Here is a 15,919-nt window from a genome sequence, read left to right as displayed (position 1 = left end):
ATGAGCGCGTTCCAATAATTACAAAGTCTTGTGGTTTTTAAGTTTATTTTGCTTAAATGTAACTCTTAAGAATATGCAAAAAAAAAAAATGTCTCACGTACATCACAAATAAATACCAACAAGGAGTAATACTAACAAAATGGCTGCCAGTATTACGATGAGCATTATCTTTTTCTGCAAATAAAGGGGAAATATCGCTTAGAACCCAAATCTTTCGGGGATCCCCAGTTTGCCCACCTTGCGCGCCTTTTTTTGGTGCTGCTCCGCCTGGTCCAGCTCGTCGGCACCCTTGTCTACGTGGAGCGTGGCCTGCTGGGCGTGGAACTCCACCCGCTGGATCACCTCGCTCTGCTCCATCACCAAGGTCTGGATGCGCATGAACAGGGCGTGGACCTCTTCGATGGACTTCTCCAGGCGGCGCAGCTCGTTGAATCGGTCCATCATTTCGCGCAGTGTCTGCCGCTCCTTCTCCGTCTCCTGCAGAAACTAAAAGTCCAAAATTATTTATTAGCTAATAATAAACACATGTAACCATTTATAAGCATATCTAATCCATATTATTGCGAATCCTAAGCAACACTTTTGATCTGAATTTTAAGTGGTAAATAAATGTGTTTATTAACAGAGAATGTTAAAAAATAAACGGGAATAAGTTCATGTAACACTGATTTACCGTTTGTCCTTGATCGTTTACTTTGCATGTCTTCCTCTTCCAGTTTTCGCCGCGAGCATCGAAAAGCGCACGTGTTTTTTATTGCGCACCGCGAAATGTAGTTTTTTGAATTTAATTTTGTTTAGATGGTGAAAAATGTTGTTAATTGAATAAAGGCGATTACCGGTCGTGTGAAAAGCAGCGTTTGTGCCTATTTCTTCCTAAATTCGCGGTAATTTTGCGTTTTCTTTTCACTCGCGCGCAAAATATGTTTGTATGTATAGCATCTGCATGCTAACATCCATGTTGGCGTATGTACATATGTTTGTATGCAAGTGTGTGTATTCCGCCAAAAGATCAATTTGTTTTTTTATATTTTTTTATGGTGAACCAGTGATTGTGAAAATATATTCTAAATATTAGAGCGCATCCAATATTAATATGCAGAGCCTTACTATACATCTCATGTTTTAATCTATTTAATAAATTGTATTACAGAAATAATGCTTTTAATTACATTACTCGAAAATTAACAGAGGATGTAAAAACAACAGTGGGGAACAAAGAGAGTGAGCTTTACCGTTAGTCCTTGGTCGTTCTCTGTTCAAGTCTTCCTCTTTCCTTTTTGCTTTGCGATCATCGATAAAATCACGTGTTTTTTAACTGCGCGCCGAGAAATTAAGTTTATTGAATTTAGCATTGTTTAAAAAGTTAAAATTGTTATTTATTCGTTACAAGTGTTTACCGGCATTGCGATGCGAAGCGTTCAGAAGTTTCTCTTTCTTAATTCGCGGTAATTTTGCGTTTTCAATCGCGCGTGAAATATGTTTGTATGTATAGCAAGTGCATGTTAACATACATATGTATGTAGGTATAGCAAGTGCATATTAACATACATATGTATGTATGTAGCTGTTTGCGTTTTACACCAAATGAGCTTCAGTGTTATTTTTTTTTTTTTTTTTGTGGTGTACCAGTGTTAAAAAAGTGGCAATAGTGGTTATATTCTCTTATCCCTCAATTTGTTTTAATATTTGTTTTCTGTGTAAGGCTGTGCTAAAATAAATATTAAAGTGATCCTCTCGCAAATCGAAAACGTGATAGTCAATTAAATGGATAACACCGAGGTGAGTTGAGCTCAGCTAAGTTCTATGTACAATATTTAATTGGTATAGCCAAATCGCTTTTAATTTCAAACTAAATGCTAGACGTATTAAATATATACATACATGAATGAATTTTACGGGAATTTTAATATTCCCAGTGATAAGGAATAATATCGGACAGAAGACTTGGTTGTTTGTATCAAGATTTTTTACTCACATTATCCACAAAGAGTTTGGTTGTCTTGTTCTCGATGAGTAACTCGATTTCTTGTTCGCTGGCTTCAGAATTAACTGAAAAGTAAATGGTATCGAAATTCTTAAATAAATTAACTTAATAGTTGGGGAAGTATTTAGTTTTGTATTACACTTACTGATTTTTGTATGCAGTCTCAGATTCTTTTTGACCTTGGTCTCGTAGTTCTGCAGGAATAGCTCGTTTTTGTGCCAGAGATTGATGAAAGTCTGGTGAAGTCCATAGAAAAGGGTTCTTTTCATCCTTGCCTCCAAGCTGTAATCGTTTTCCGCCGGCAGATTCGCCTTGAAGTCGTTGAATCGCGTCATTAGCTGATTGCCCAGCCTCAGGTTTTTGCTGTGAAGCTCACCCATCTCGTTCTCTGCGAATTTCGATTATACCGCGATGAAGTATGTTGAAATATTCAGAACTTTAGGTTTAAATGCTCACCGTTAAAAGTTCGCAGATTGACGGTTTGGGCCATGCGGTTCATCGCCTCCAAGTTGGCGGCTATCTGTGCGAGTTGTTGGCGAATCTCCGTGTACTAAAAAGGATACCATAAAAATCTATTAATATTGTATATTCACTTCCATTGCAAAGTTAATTGAATTCTTCAAAAGGAAGCAGTGCTTGTTTTACTTTGTGAGAGCTTCTCCGTTTGTTTACATTGAGACAACTTCCCTTCTCTTCAGCGCTCTCTTAACCACAAACGTACTTAAAAAACGTACTTAATGAGAAAAGGTTTTTTTCTGGACTTATCACGAGTTTTCGCGCTACGCCGGCAGCGATTGAGTAATACAGCTGATTCATAAGCGCACACAGGCATGTGTAAACCTTAACAAAATATGGGTTTCCCCTCTCTGGCTCTCTGATCTTGTATTTCCATTGAGGGAAACGTTTAACTATTTGGCTGGGTTTTAGCTTCGCTAAGTATTAATAGCTTTCAAAATATGTATATATTTTTAGAGTTAAAGGTTTAAAATGCCACTTCTAGCACTATTCATTTTCCATTAATTAATTCGACATCGAGATTATCATTGAGGCGTCGGTTACACATCACGTATTTCGTTCGATGCTTAAACTCACCGGATTGAGTATGTCGTCCACATTCGATCCATGGTGCGACATCTTGGAGCTGTACCGATCCTTGGGTTCGCTGCTGTTGTTGCTGTTGCTACTGTGGGAGTTTTGGCTGACGACACTATAGATATTATTGTTCCCGCCGGTGTTGCCGATGATGAACTCCGTGGTTCCACTGTACACGTTCAAAAGCAGTGAACCGTTCGACGACGAGTTCGACGAGTTCGTGCTCAATGAGCGCTGGAATTAAGACAGCAAAAATGTACAAAAAAATCAAAATAGGTCCATGCGATCCTAACGAACTGCAGCGAAAAACTGAGAAACTGCGAAAAACTCAATAGAAACTACCAACTTTGGTTGTGTTTATTTACGTTTGTGTGTTGTTCACAATCTGGCGCGGTGTAAATGAACAATAAAAATGACTTCGGTACTGAAACTCACTTAGTGCTAAAAGTTTTGTCCGGGGAATCGCGGGGTTGCCCCATAAGTGTGATGTGTGGCCACATTATCGTCGTTATCTCTGGCCGATCTGATAAATGCCATAGAGAACCAACACACCCACCCCCCCAACCCTCTTCCAAGCCAACCAAGTCGAAATAGTGCCAAAAGCGCTCACAAAAGTGTGAGAGATTGGGCCAATTGTAAGGAAGGGGGCAGCACCTTGGTCAGAAAGTGTTGAGACTTGGCGGCAATGAAGTTTGATTACGACTACCTCTCACCGAGAAGAGTGGATTCATTTTCCTAGCAAATTAGCACCAAATGCGTTTAACTTGTTTATAACTTTAACTGTTTTATTCTTATTACGGTTTGAGTGCTGCCAAACCACTGTGCTTAAAACTAATTAGCAGTTACCTCATCCCAACCTCCCAACCACCCACGTTTCTTATATTTTCTTACCTGCAAAAGCTCGGGCAGTCGATCTTTTCCCATTTCCGCAACTTGGACTGCCTTTGGTTTGAATTATTTTGTGCCAGCTACTTTACTTTAATTGATAATCCACGACTCCAAAATGTCCACTTTGTATCCTTTTCAGCAGGTTCTGAGCTTTGTTCTGAGTTGGTTCTGAGTTTGTTGTTGTCGTTGCCTCCAACAGCTGTTCGCGAATGGGAAAATTAGATTGAGAGCGCGGAAGAGAGCGAAACCTGCTATCAAAGCTTATCAGCGCGCAAGTTTTTGATAAGAGCCGCCTAAATATTTACCGCTTGCCCTTCGAAAAGCGACAGGGCGGGGTGGAAATTTAGAGAGAGAGAGAGAGCGGGAGATTATCACCTATCACATATTTGCCATTTATTTGCGGCCCTTTTCTCTCTTCTACGCTCTTTCGTTGCACACACACAAATAATCACAAATAATGGATTATTGAAAAACCCGCCTTGCAGTATTTTTATTTTAAAATGTAACATGTATTTTTCCGCAACATTTCATTCGATTTATTGAAAATCCATTCCTTTGTCTTCACCGTGCCGCATACGTTTTCGAACTGAAAAATTGACGCCGGCACAAAAACGCAGAGCCTCCCAGTCGCGCCGAGATTTCTTTCAATTCAAAAAGATTAAAGACGGCAAACACTTTGGCTACAGCGTGGGCCAAAATAGTAGGCATTTATATATGGGTATATATTTTAGTTTGGCTAACTTGAAGTTCAAATTAGTTGTGAAAAATTCGAAAATGTAAATTTTATGCAGCAGTAGAATTTAGATTTATATGTACGTGTATTTCCAAACAGGTGCAGGTATTTGATTTCTTGAACGCAAGTGTATTTGATACGTTTATGTGCTTTAGCTGGAGAGCGATAAAGATGGAGACTCGTACTACATAATGTGTAGTTAGTAGCGATCTACATTTTTAGCTGTCTCCGAATAAAATGAATAAATCGTCTTTTGCCACCGAAATGAAAACTGGTTAGGCGGCGGGGAAAAATGTGTTAATTGTTTTTATTATTATTTCTACTCGGTTGTATGGTAAATATTTCTACATTGCTCTGCCGCTTTTTGCTCTGTTGCTGCAGCACTTTTCACGCTCCATGTCGCTGTTCAATTGAAATAAAAGACTGAGTAAGAGAAATAAACCTGCGACGAGAACGTTCAAAAGTCACTTGCGCTAATTAGTTGAACTTTTTTCTATTGCTGCTTTGTACTGTGCCTCCATATGCATTTGCAGGGTATCAGCGGGTCGGACTTATGTAGGTCAAGGGTGCATATATTGTCAAATTTTGTATTCTCCAACTTTTTTTAATTAAGAGTTTAGTTACTGGTATGAAGTACAAAGGTAAATTGTGTAAATTTAACTTTTTGTTTTCTTAAATACTCTCAGGTTGTTTCTTTGATCGATTGTTTCGAATTTAGTTAACATAATAAATTAATTACTGGGTAGTTACGTGGTGTACCCACTTTATTTTAGCAGTTCCTGCGGTTGCAAAACGAAGCTTATGAACTGCCCTCAACTACGTCAACAACAATAACAATAAAAAAATAAAACCATCAACACCAGACAGTTGCGAATTTCCATTTCTCATTTGGTTCGCAATTCTTCTCAAGTTGCCATGTCATTTAAAGAGACGGAAAAAAAGAATAGTGTCGCGAATTCTTCGCTCTCTAATGATTCTACAAAAAGAGTACGTATACGTGATATACTGATACTTTGAATTGAACTGCATATAGCGCCATAAGGTTAAAGCTTTCGAATCAATCTGGAAATACAATGTGTCATATGTGAATTCGTGAATACGCTTCAATATACCCTTCGGCATTCTGAATTTTTATTAATAAACTTATTACTTTCTTTTTTGACTTGCTCATGTTGAGTCATATTATTTAAATAAGTTCGTTTTGTGGCTCTTCGGTGCAATTTGAACCACCAATCTCTTATCAGATAGATTCGAAAGGTTTTGTAAATTCCAAATGTCATTTCTCGTATTTCCCATCTGATTAATCGACGATTTCTTGCTAACACGTTATTAAAAGGCATTCAACTGCTCGAAAGTCGTGAATCCGCCTTTATGTACAAATGAACGTATACAACTCTGACTCAATGGAGATATTGTACACTTTTGTATTGTAAAGTTACAAAAAAAAAAACTGTTTAACAAAGCAAAACACAATTTAGGTGGAGTGGCTATACAAAGCAGTTTATTTTTATCAATCCATAGAATTCATTGAGTTTAGGTAATGAGATTACAAAAAAGACGAATTTCTTGTTTTTTTTTCCTTATTAAAATTTGTTTCAGCTTATAATATGCTTATCGTTGTGACATTTATTTATTCATTAATTTTTATAATGTCATTTTTTGGCAAAACAGCAACATATTTTCTGAGTTTAACACCCGCTTTCCATATTTTTGCATTGCTTTCCCATAAACAAGTAGGTCTGAAAAGGGGAGATATTGCTATAGGCATTCCAAGTTTATTGTCCCGGTTTTTGTTAGTTTTCTTGGCTCTCGCGCTTTCCTTTGTTTACAATTTATTTTGTCATGTGTCGAAAATTGCAAATTTATGAGTTTTTGATGAGTCTTTTTGTGCGTTGTCCCCACCTTAGTTACCACTTCTGTTGTTATTTTTGTTTGTTTTTATTCGGGTCAGAGGCTCACGCACAAAACGAGAAATGAAAACTCGTGGAAAGCGCTAGCGGAGCTGGGGAAAAGCGACAGCTTTGGGAAAATCAACTGGGGCGGTAGGGCTGGCAAGTGTGTGCGCTTTTTGACTTTTGATTAAATTCGCACTCGTCAAAAGAAAAAAAAATGGGGCAAAAGCTACAAAAAATATGATAAATAATTAAACCCTTGCCAAAAGGATTAGACCTGCCGATATCCTGCACTATCAATATCTTGATTTTTATCTTAATTTCCGGCCAATCGGTCCAAAACTTTCACACTTTTATTAAGAAAGTTATTATGTATTTAGAAATTAAATTCGTACTACAGAATTACCGGGTTGATATGTATTTCGATATACCCGTGATGCGTGGTTCCCATACCCAAATTGGCAGAGGAAAATATCCAAATATTTCACGTGCCAAAAACAACTGTAGACAAATTGCTTTTAAAGCCTTTAAGGCAAGCTGCAAGTGCAGGGCGATGGAGAAAAGGATGAGAAGGTTGATCCGCACCAATTTAAATACGCGCCCAAAACTATGCAACGAAATTTCATATTTCTCTCTTTCATTTGCATAAAAGTCACACCAACGCAACCAAAAAACCAGAAACCAAAAAAAGTCCCCTTTCCCATTTTCATTGTGGTTCTTGTTCGGTTTTTTTTCCAATGCAAATTTTTGACTAGTTGCGGTCAGGATAAGTGTTCGGTTTCGATGGTTCACAGAGAAGGGTCCTTCACGTGGGGCGTGCACCACATCGTAATGTGAATTATTCATTTGTTTATGCTCTTAGTTTGTGTTTTAATTAAACTTGTTGGATGTCAGGGACGGCTTTGGTTTATATTCATATATAGGTGGGTGGGTGGCTGAAATTCTCTAGGGAGAATACGCCCCACGGGGCGTATGAGTGATGCACAATTTGATGGTATCTTTTTACTGCCAAGTCGCTATTGTGCCAAAGATTGTCTTTTGTATTAAATAACTAATTATTGTGTGCTTAGCACTCGCAGTGTTTGTTAGGTATATAGACCCATGTTTAGTAATATTTAATAGCTGATAGCTTCAAACTTTAAGGTCGGGTCTCCAAAAAAAAGCATAAAACCCAGAAAAGGCAATGAAAATTGCCAAGTCGCATTATTTATCGTATACGCATCGGGGAGTATGGCGAGCACACACACACAAACACACTTAAATGCACACATAGACACATATCTATACACACACACCCACATGCAGAGATAGAGCGGAAGGGGGCAAAACAAAATGGCGCTGCATTCATAATGGCGGTTGGTGGTTCGGTCGCTTCCTGTCGTCGTTCCGTCGACGCTCCGGTTCTTCTTGTCGCAGCGGATGCTTGGCATTTATTGCAGGCGACAATATTTTGCTTTGCCCTGCATCCTCTCAGCGCCTTAGCAACGCCCACCGCCCCGCCCCCTTGTCATACACCGAGAACAATGGGTTACAGAATAGATTACAACAATCCGTCAATAATGAAACCAAAAAAATAAGCACAAACTTTAAACCTAACCCTATTCCCGAAATTTATAGATTTTATATCTTAACCGTTTATACCGGTTATATACCTGCATCTCCTTTAAAACTATTAAAGTTTTTGAGATTTTGTACGAAACACTGTAAAATCGTTTTCTTCCACTGCAGCCTTCTTGTGTGCATCCTGCTTTTTGCCCTGTCATCGTCAGCAGGCGATAGAAGCTCGCTGAGAGCCAAGGAAATTTTTACTCCTATTTGTTTATAATAAAGTCACAAAAGGACAACAAAGCACTCTTCGCTGATAGGATGCGAGAAGGTGATGAACGGGGACAGGAAGTGACACGTTCCACAAAGCCGATGGGTGAAGATTCCGTTATGGGTAGCAAGAAGACCAAAAATAAATTAAAGGTGTGTAAATCAAAAGCATTCGGGGGTTATTCCTGAAGAATTAAGTCTAATTTGTAAAAAACCAACAACGAGAAATTAATTCATAAGCTCTAGCTCATAAAAAAAAGTAAAGAAAACCCGAAAAAATGAATTTTCTTTGAGCAACGAAAATTCAATTTCATGCAGCATAAATAGGTGTCTCTAATCTCCTTCGTTCGTTTTCTATTAGAGTTTATATATTCGTTTACAAGGCCATATTCACGGTATCCTCGAGCCAAGTTGATTGTATAAAGCAAAACTATAGCCGAGGATACAGCAAAGTAAACAACTTACTTTGTAATCAGAGCCCAGGATTGGGTGCTGCAAGAACATGTTGTCCTTATGCTGCCACACTTAACCCCCACTAAAAAGGTCCTTTTGGCCAACACGTCTTTCCACTCAATGCCCTCTCCAGCACCTTCCCTTGATTCTTCTCTATTTTGCCGGCTGGTCCAGCAATTGTCCTGTCCGAAGACAAATTTCATTCTTAGTCCTTGCCGCAGCCAAAGGATTTGTCAAAGCATATGAAGAGACTAAAACTTGTTAAGTGAAATCTCTTTTATTTTGCCTTATTCGCCGGAGAAAATCACTCGCATATGGAGAGGAATATTCTGGAAAATGCATTTAAGGAAATGGACAAAAAGGAGGAGAAGGCGAAGCATTTCGCAGGCCGGCTTAAAAATTGAAGAGCATCCGACGAATTTGCCGCAAATTTCGAATGCTGTGATGAAAATACTGATATTCGCAAAAAACAGAAAAACGATTTTCCGCAAAATTTCAATAAGTATATATATAATAAGTGTGAATAAGTATATATATTTATTTTAATCATTTAATATGTAGGTTTATTAAATAATATTTATTTTTTATTAATTAAATAATTTAATAAACTACCTCCTAAGTGTGGAACATACCTGGTCAGGTCCATGATGCACTGCATCCAGAGTGACGACGGCATACCCACGTGGCTTCTGGAACCACAATCACACACACCGACAGACGAACTACTACTCTTACTAGCACTTCAAAACTTCCGGTCAACAGATCTATGAGCTGTCAGAGCGGCTATCCCATGAGGATTGAGTCAGAACTGATTGGGAATTGCAAGTATTGGTGGACGAAATTGTATTTTACATTACATTAATTATGTAAAATTATGTAAATTACAATGTCGATAAAATAAATTTTGATATGTTTAATGTTTTGCGTTGTTACCTATGTATGTTTCAATGTTGCAAATTCATTGTTGCACATTCAATGTTGCATGTTCCATGTTGTAAATTCAATGTTGCACATTCAGTGTTGCAAATTTAATGTTGGTAGTTTAATTTTGCAAATTCAATGTTGCAATGAAATGAATAAATGTATGCAATGTTGCTTCGACCATTATGACGCATGACATTAATCATTCCTAGCGGACTTTCCACTATCTATTCAATGCATTTGAGTCCCAGACCGCAACCGACCGCAAACTGGGTGTAAAGTGTGTCATAAAGGGCCATGGTTCCCTAACTCTCCCTTTACTCGCCTTTCCAGGATCCTACTCTGTTCTCTGTAACCCAACTCTTTGATGATTACCGCCTTGTATCACTAGGACAACTGCTGAGCGAGCAAAATCAAATTGTAGTGCTTTTCAGTTGACGGCCCTTTACCACCCTTTACCACCCCATAAAGCCCTTTACAAACCCCCAGCAGGCCATCCTCTACACAGAAGAAATATTTGTATATTTATGTATATTTTAATTAAAAAGCAATTTAAATTCACTGTGTCCGAGAAACCTTTGTTCCTTGCAATACTGTAGGAATAGTTGACTCTACTGAATATGTGCCGCTTCTTTCATCCAGAATTTGTTTCAGTGCACTTAATAAGACGACTCCTGTTACCACACAACGTGCGTTTTGGGGCGGCATTGATTGTGGGATTCGATTTGACCAAACGCGGGCAATTACATCAATTATTTCGATAATTATCAATTGCAGCCGGCCCACAAATTAATTGTGGCCAGCTCTGCTATCATTTCGCCTGTGTTCGCAGTGGAATCGTATCCTTGAAGTGAAGCGAATCTCTTGAATGTCCCGCCAAGCTAACAACAAAAGCAACAAAAAGCGCTGCCTACTCTTCGGCGTCACTTGCTTTAGGTGGATATTTTAGGGTGGACCTCGTAGTAGCCTCGTAGATTGAGTGTAAACCTATTAGAGAAATTGCCAACTAAATGGACCCCTAAGCACAAACACAAGAACAAAAAACATACATACACACCCAAGCACCTGATCTGGGTCAATTCAATTACTGTGAAACGCGAGGGCAGATCAAAAACTTTGCGCGATATTTTAATACTTGTAACGCAAATCAAAAATGAACTGCCCACTTGAAAATGAAACCTTTGTTGTTTCTTAATATCTAGAATGCATTTGGCAGTTCATTAAAAAACGCCCCGACAGATTTTTAGGGAATTCCTAAATGATAAAGGGCCAGAAACCACTGGGACCACCCGTGTTCGCTATGATTTGGCTGCAGTGTAATTTAAGACATATCCCCCTCTTTGTGGCTGTAAATATTTAATATATTTCCAGGGCCGTTCCCGTAAAGCTTTCACCTTAGTATCTAACCTTTCTGCGGGGGCAAAGTCCCCACGTTCTAACGGCAATTGGCATAAAAATAAAGCGAAGTCCTCGAATTTCCTGGACTAGCATTATTATTGTTATTAAATTTTACTGCCTTTAACTGTTGCTGCGGGTGCCAGACAAATTAGGGGAAGCCGGCGGATACGTGTGGGTGTGTAAGGTCCTGTTCGCAGGACCTCCACCGCTCTACGCACAATGTTTTAATGTTGTGTTTGTGTGCTCATCAATATTTATTGCGGTTCGACTACGTGAGTCGCACACAATCAGCGCAGCTCCACCTTTCGGCCTTAACATTTGTGCAAATATTTTTATTATGCCCGATGCCTGTTCCTTAAAAATAAAACGGATACAATTTCAAATGTACCCAAGAATTTCTAAGAAAGTAATATATAATAAATACCAACAGCATATTATTGCAGTAATTACTTGAGATGTTTGTCTAGACCCATGAAATTCAGAAGTTTAAGGCACGTACAATAGGTTATATTGTATCATATATACCCATGCATCCATTACCCATTTTTCTAGAGTATGTTGTTCGTCGAGTACACGGTTTCTTAAGCACTTAAATTTACTTACTTTATTTGTTGTTATCGTTGCGGGACGGTGGGCCAAGTAAGCCAGCCGAGTCTGACCCTTGAAATATTGCCGAGGCGTGGGCGAAAAACAATGAGCAATTGGGGGCGGTTAATTGCGGTGGAAGGGGTCGTGGCACTTGCTAAACCAGGCTCTTATTTACTATTCAAAAAACTTCTATTACCGCAAAGTAGTTGCAAGAGTTGCTGCCAGTTGTTATGCTGATTTAACGCTTTATTTTCGAATAAATAGAACAAAAGATTATTGGTTATTAAGTTATTTCCCTCGCTTTTCATATTTCAACGACCACATTTTCCTTACCTCGAGAACGATTTAGAAGCACGCAGCCCAAAAGCAGCTAACAGTGTTATTGCTTAATAGAATATCGGCATAATATGTTGGACAATTTAGTTAAAGCTGATTAGGAGGGGACTAGAAGGTATTAATTGATAATTGGTACCCTTTATGGGCTACGTTGCTTAAATCTGAGGCTCCGTGGCTACTGGGCCGCCTCATCCCTCATCCTTAATCCCTCCGTGGACTGAGTCCTTAACATTATTCGCATCCATCTTTCCATCGAGTTGGCCACGCGAACAGACACAAACAAATGTGGCGCATTAAATGCAAATGGCTCTTGTCCCACCTGAGGCAACCCGTGTCCGTCGAGGTCCGTGGGACTCCCCTGCACTCCTGTCTCCGATACCCGAGCACCCAACAAGTCCTCGACTCTACAATTTCCCTCCAGCTGGGGATTTTGCTAATTAAACTCAAATCGCTATAGTTCACAGCGTGTTAGGCCGAGCAAATTGATTTGAACAACATGAACAGGGGTTTCGGATGCCAGAGGGAATTTTCTGTTGCACACTGGAAATCGGTTTAAAAATGATGTTTTATTATAATCTATAGTTTTCATTCCAAGTTCTACTTGGAACTACTTGTAAAAATTGAAATTTAAAGGTAGTAACTTTGAATTAACGAAAGTGTCATGTAAATCTATGTGTTATTAAGATCAGCAGTACAATTATATTTAAAATCCTGGACCCAATAAAGGGTATCTCATTTTTTGCGGAAGTGTATTACTCGCATTACAGCTAATTAATTCGTTGGCCGCTTGGTTAATTAAAGGCGAGGGACCATAGAAACCGAAGTGGATTCCGCAGCTGATGAGGGGGCTTTCCTTGGAGTGCCGTGCCACGCCTTCTTCTGCTGCACGCCTCCTCACCTGTCCATTAACCGTTGCATTTGTAATTCAATAAACGCAATAAATGCAATTTGTCAAGAAAGTGACAAGAAAGTGCGGCACAGGAAAGACAACAAGGTATTTAAAAATAAAAAGTGCACTTTGAGTGCAAGTAAATCAAATCAACTTTTGCAAGCCACACACATTTTTTAAACATAAATTAAACTATGAAGGAAAGATTGTTTGATTTGAAAATAAAGCTAAACCAAATGCGATTTTTTACTAAAATCGTTGTGCGTTTCCACATATTTTCAAAGTGTATTTTAACGACAGTCGGGTGAAAAGGGGGCTGCGGAATGGACGGTTTGTTCATTTGCAGTCGGTGGCCATAAATCGCCGGGCAACGCGGCGTATGAGTTACGGAACCTGGTCGTCCGAGAAGCGGAGAGCTGGGAGCTCAGAGCCCATGCCCAGGGAGCGCATCCTTCAAGAATCCCGCCGTCGCGTCAGCAATTTTTCATGCATTTAACAATGGGAGGAGGTCACCGCCAAGATGCAGATGCAGTTGAGAGCGGACTTGGCATTGACACCTCCTGCCGCATCCTGTCCGCTGCCATTCACTCGCTTATCCAGTCAGTCACTCAGTCACCCATTCAGTTGCTCATCCAGTCAGTCAGCTGGCCATTCATCCATTGCCTGGATTGATGGACTAATTCCCTTGTGAAAGCGGCTTAAGCTTCAGGCCAAGCCTGCTTTTCATCGATTGGAATAATTGAAAAGTCTATTTTATAAGACAATTGTATTACATATAACATAATTATATATAATTAACAATATTTGTGGACTAAAAAAAGAAAAGTGGGTTCTCAAGTCGTCTGTGTCGACTTTCCCTGCCATATTGTTTTCCACTTAGCTTTATGCAATGGCTTGACAAAAGTGTGGAAAAGCTGCGGCCATTATGGCTTAATTAAGTTTTGCTATACTAATTGAAACTTGCCCTTGCCTTGACACCTTACTGTCTCCTTTTACCCGTTTTTCATTTGTTTCTCACACATTTTTCACCCATTTTCCCAGCTCCCCAGCTTTGGATCCTCCATCAGCGAGTCAACCACATTCACGTGCCTCGGCAGTTTATCTTCCCACATTTGTCCTTTGTTCCTTCATTTTGTTTGGCCGGGCCAAAGGACACGCCGCCTCGGTGCCCTTGTCACCGTCTCTTTCGCTCCACCTAGACCCCCCCCACACCCCTCCTCCCTTTCTCTCTGTTGTTTCTCTTTTGTTGGCTTTTTGATTGGAACAAATGCTTTTCTAATCTCAGCTGGAACATTGCCTTCTTCGAGCATTTCTTCATCTCGCTTTGCTCCTCCTTCGATATTTCTCATTTCGTTTTGTCGCCTATTTGTCATTGCATTTTCCTTGCACATTTTCCCACAGGCAACACCCCAGAAATCCCCTCTCCCCGCCACATACACTCACACACATACACAGATGGAAGGACATAGATGTCAACACCCACATCTGCTGCAGGCCATCTTCAATAGCTTTTCTCCTTGTCTAGAATAGATGCACTCTGAAAAACCAAAAGCTACTTGTGTTTCTAAAAAATATTTCACATTGCACTTCACGACATGTGATTTTGTTTGAATTTGTTGACAAAATAATGAAACATTATTAATTTGTAAATATTTCGGTAAGCAGGCAAGTATATATTTGAGTATTTCGCAGAGTAAAGCTCCAAACTGGTTTTTCTCTGTAGAGATGAAGATATGATTGGGGAGAGAGGGCAGCGATGTGGAGCATTGCATTTAATGGCCAGCTGTGTCCAGCAAATTTTTGGGGGCCAAGGGGGGAAAGTCTTTGTATCCGGAAACAAGTTGGGAAGTTGGAAAGTTTCTCCGAAAAATGTTCGATTCCAAAACGGAAGTTTTCCGTCTTTTTAGCTAAAAACATATGTCCCTGCCACAATGCAAAGGGATTTAAGTGTCTGCCGCGAGTGTTGAAAACCGGTCTATTGATAATTTGCAGCATTTCGTTAATATCATTTTCCACAAACTTTAGTTGCTCGGGGCTAGTGAAAGTATGTAAATGTTTTGATTTATCCCATGCAAGTCAAATTATTCTTTAAGTGGATTGCTTAATAAGGAATTTATTCTGCCAAAATAATAATTTGCTAATGCTGATTGATTATATAAACGATACAGAAAACAAGTTCAATTTGAATTAATCCACGTTTGTGTAATGCATACAATGTGTGTCACACATTTTATATAATTTATTAGTCAGTGCGTAGTTTATTCATTCTAAACCCCAATTTACTTTGAAATACCAGCCAGATGCAGAGCTAACTGATTATTAAATCAATTAGTATGCAATAGCAAGTAATTAAAGGGAAAACGACTTGAAATGAATGAAATGAAGTTAACCAATGTAAATTAAATTCCTAGTCAAATATTATAATTGAAATAGCAATATGTATTGCTTTTATTCTCTAATGTCTCTCTAGCTTCTGGCAAAATGTTCGCGAATCATCCATATTTATCTTTATGAGCATTTGACATATAATAAACCAATTGCCCCGTCTTTGATCATTTTCAAATTGACTCAATCAATTGACTCTATCACCGGCACTCGTTTATCAATCGATATTATTGGGCGAAAGGTGAACGTACGTATGTAATAGCTTCTGGGCGCACACTAAAAATCAATGTCTGATGATTCTGCAGGCATTTTGCACTTAATTCTAAGGGAACTTTAAACTGAAGGCTAAAGCTGAGTAGTACATCGAGCTGTAGGAACAAAGGTCTCGGGACAAGCATTCGCCTCTGTTTTTTCCGACTACCGCCTTCTTTCCATTCCTTTTCGTTTTCCTCGCAAAAAGCCTCTTTTGCTTTCCCTCCCGACTTTTTCCTTTTGGTAAAATTCCGAAATCATATCCACCACACACACACAAACCCGGAGATGTG

The 15,919-nt window shown here is 39.2% G+C and overlaps 1 protein-coding gene and 1 long non-coding RNA gene across 3 annotated transcripts in view; one reads left to right on the top strand and one right to left on the bottom strand.

Annotated features, from left to right (window-relative positions):
- Nucleotides 1-16: 16 nt before the first annotated feature.
- LOC120456537 (syntaxin-4) lies at nt 17-9,606 on the bottom strand. 2 transcript variants are annotated; one of them, XM_039643416.1, is made up of 7 exons: nt 9,490-9,606; nt 3,077-3,310; nt 2,441-2,534; nt 2,130-2,372; nt 1,976-2,049; nt 238-486; nt 17-174 (listed from the first exon to the last, which is right to left on the bottom strand). In XM_039643416.1, exons 2-7 carry the CDS (start codon nt 3,116-3,118, stop codon nt 103-105), a joined length of 774 nt encoding a protein of 257 aa, XP_039499350.1. In that variant the 5' UTR covers nt 3,119-3,310; nt 9,490-9,606; the 3' UTR covers nt 17-102. The 2 variants fall into 2 exon arrangements, with proteins under 2 accessions (XP_039499350.1, XP_039499349.1); XM_039643415.2 differs by lacking the exon at nt 9,490-9,606 and adding an exon at nt 3,968-4,606.
- Nucleotides 494-15,919, top strand: part of LOC120456553 — a 163,472-nt gene continuing 148,046 nt past the window's right edge. Inside the window, exon 1 of the long non-coding RNA XR_005616841.1 lies at nt 494-1,779. This is a non-coding gene — a long non-coding RNA (uncharacterized LOC120456553). The remainder of the gene's footprint in view (nt 1,780-15,919) is intronic.

The sequence above is a fragment of the Drosophila santomea genome, chromosome X (assembly GCF_016746245.2).
Source record: "Drosophila santomea strain STO CAGO 1482 chromosome X, Prin_Dsan_1.1, whole genome shotgun sequence".
In the NCBI taxonomy this organism is placed as follows: Eukaryota; Metazoa; Arthropoda; class Insecta; order Diptera; family Drosophilidae; genus Drosophila; species Drosophila santomea.
Note: the sequence above shows the minus strand (reverse complement) of the source record. Positions and strands in the feature narration are given on the sequence as shown.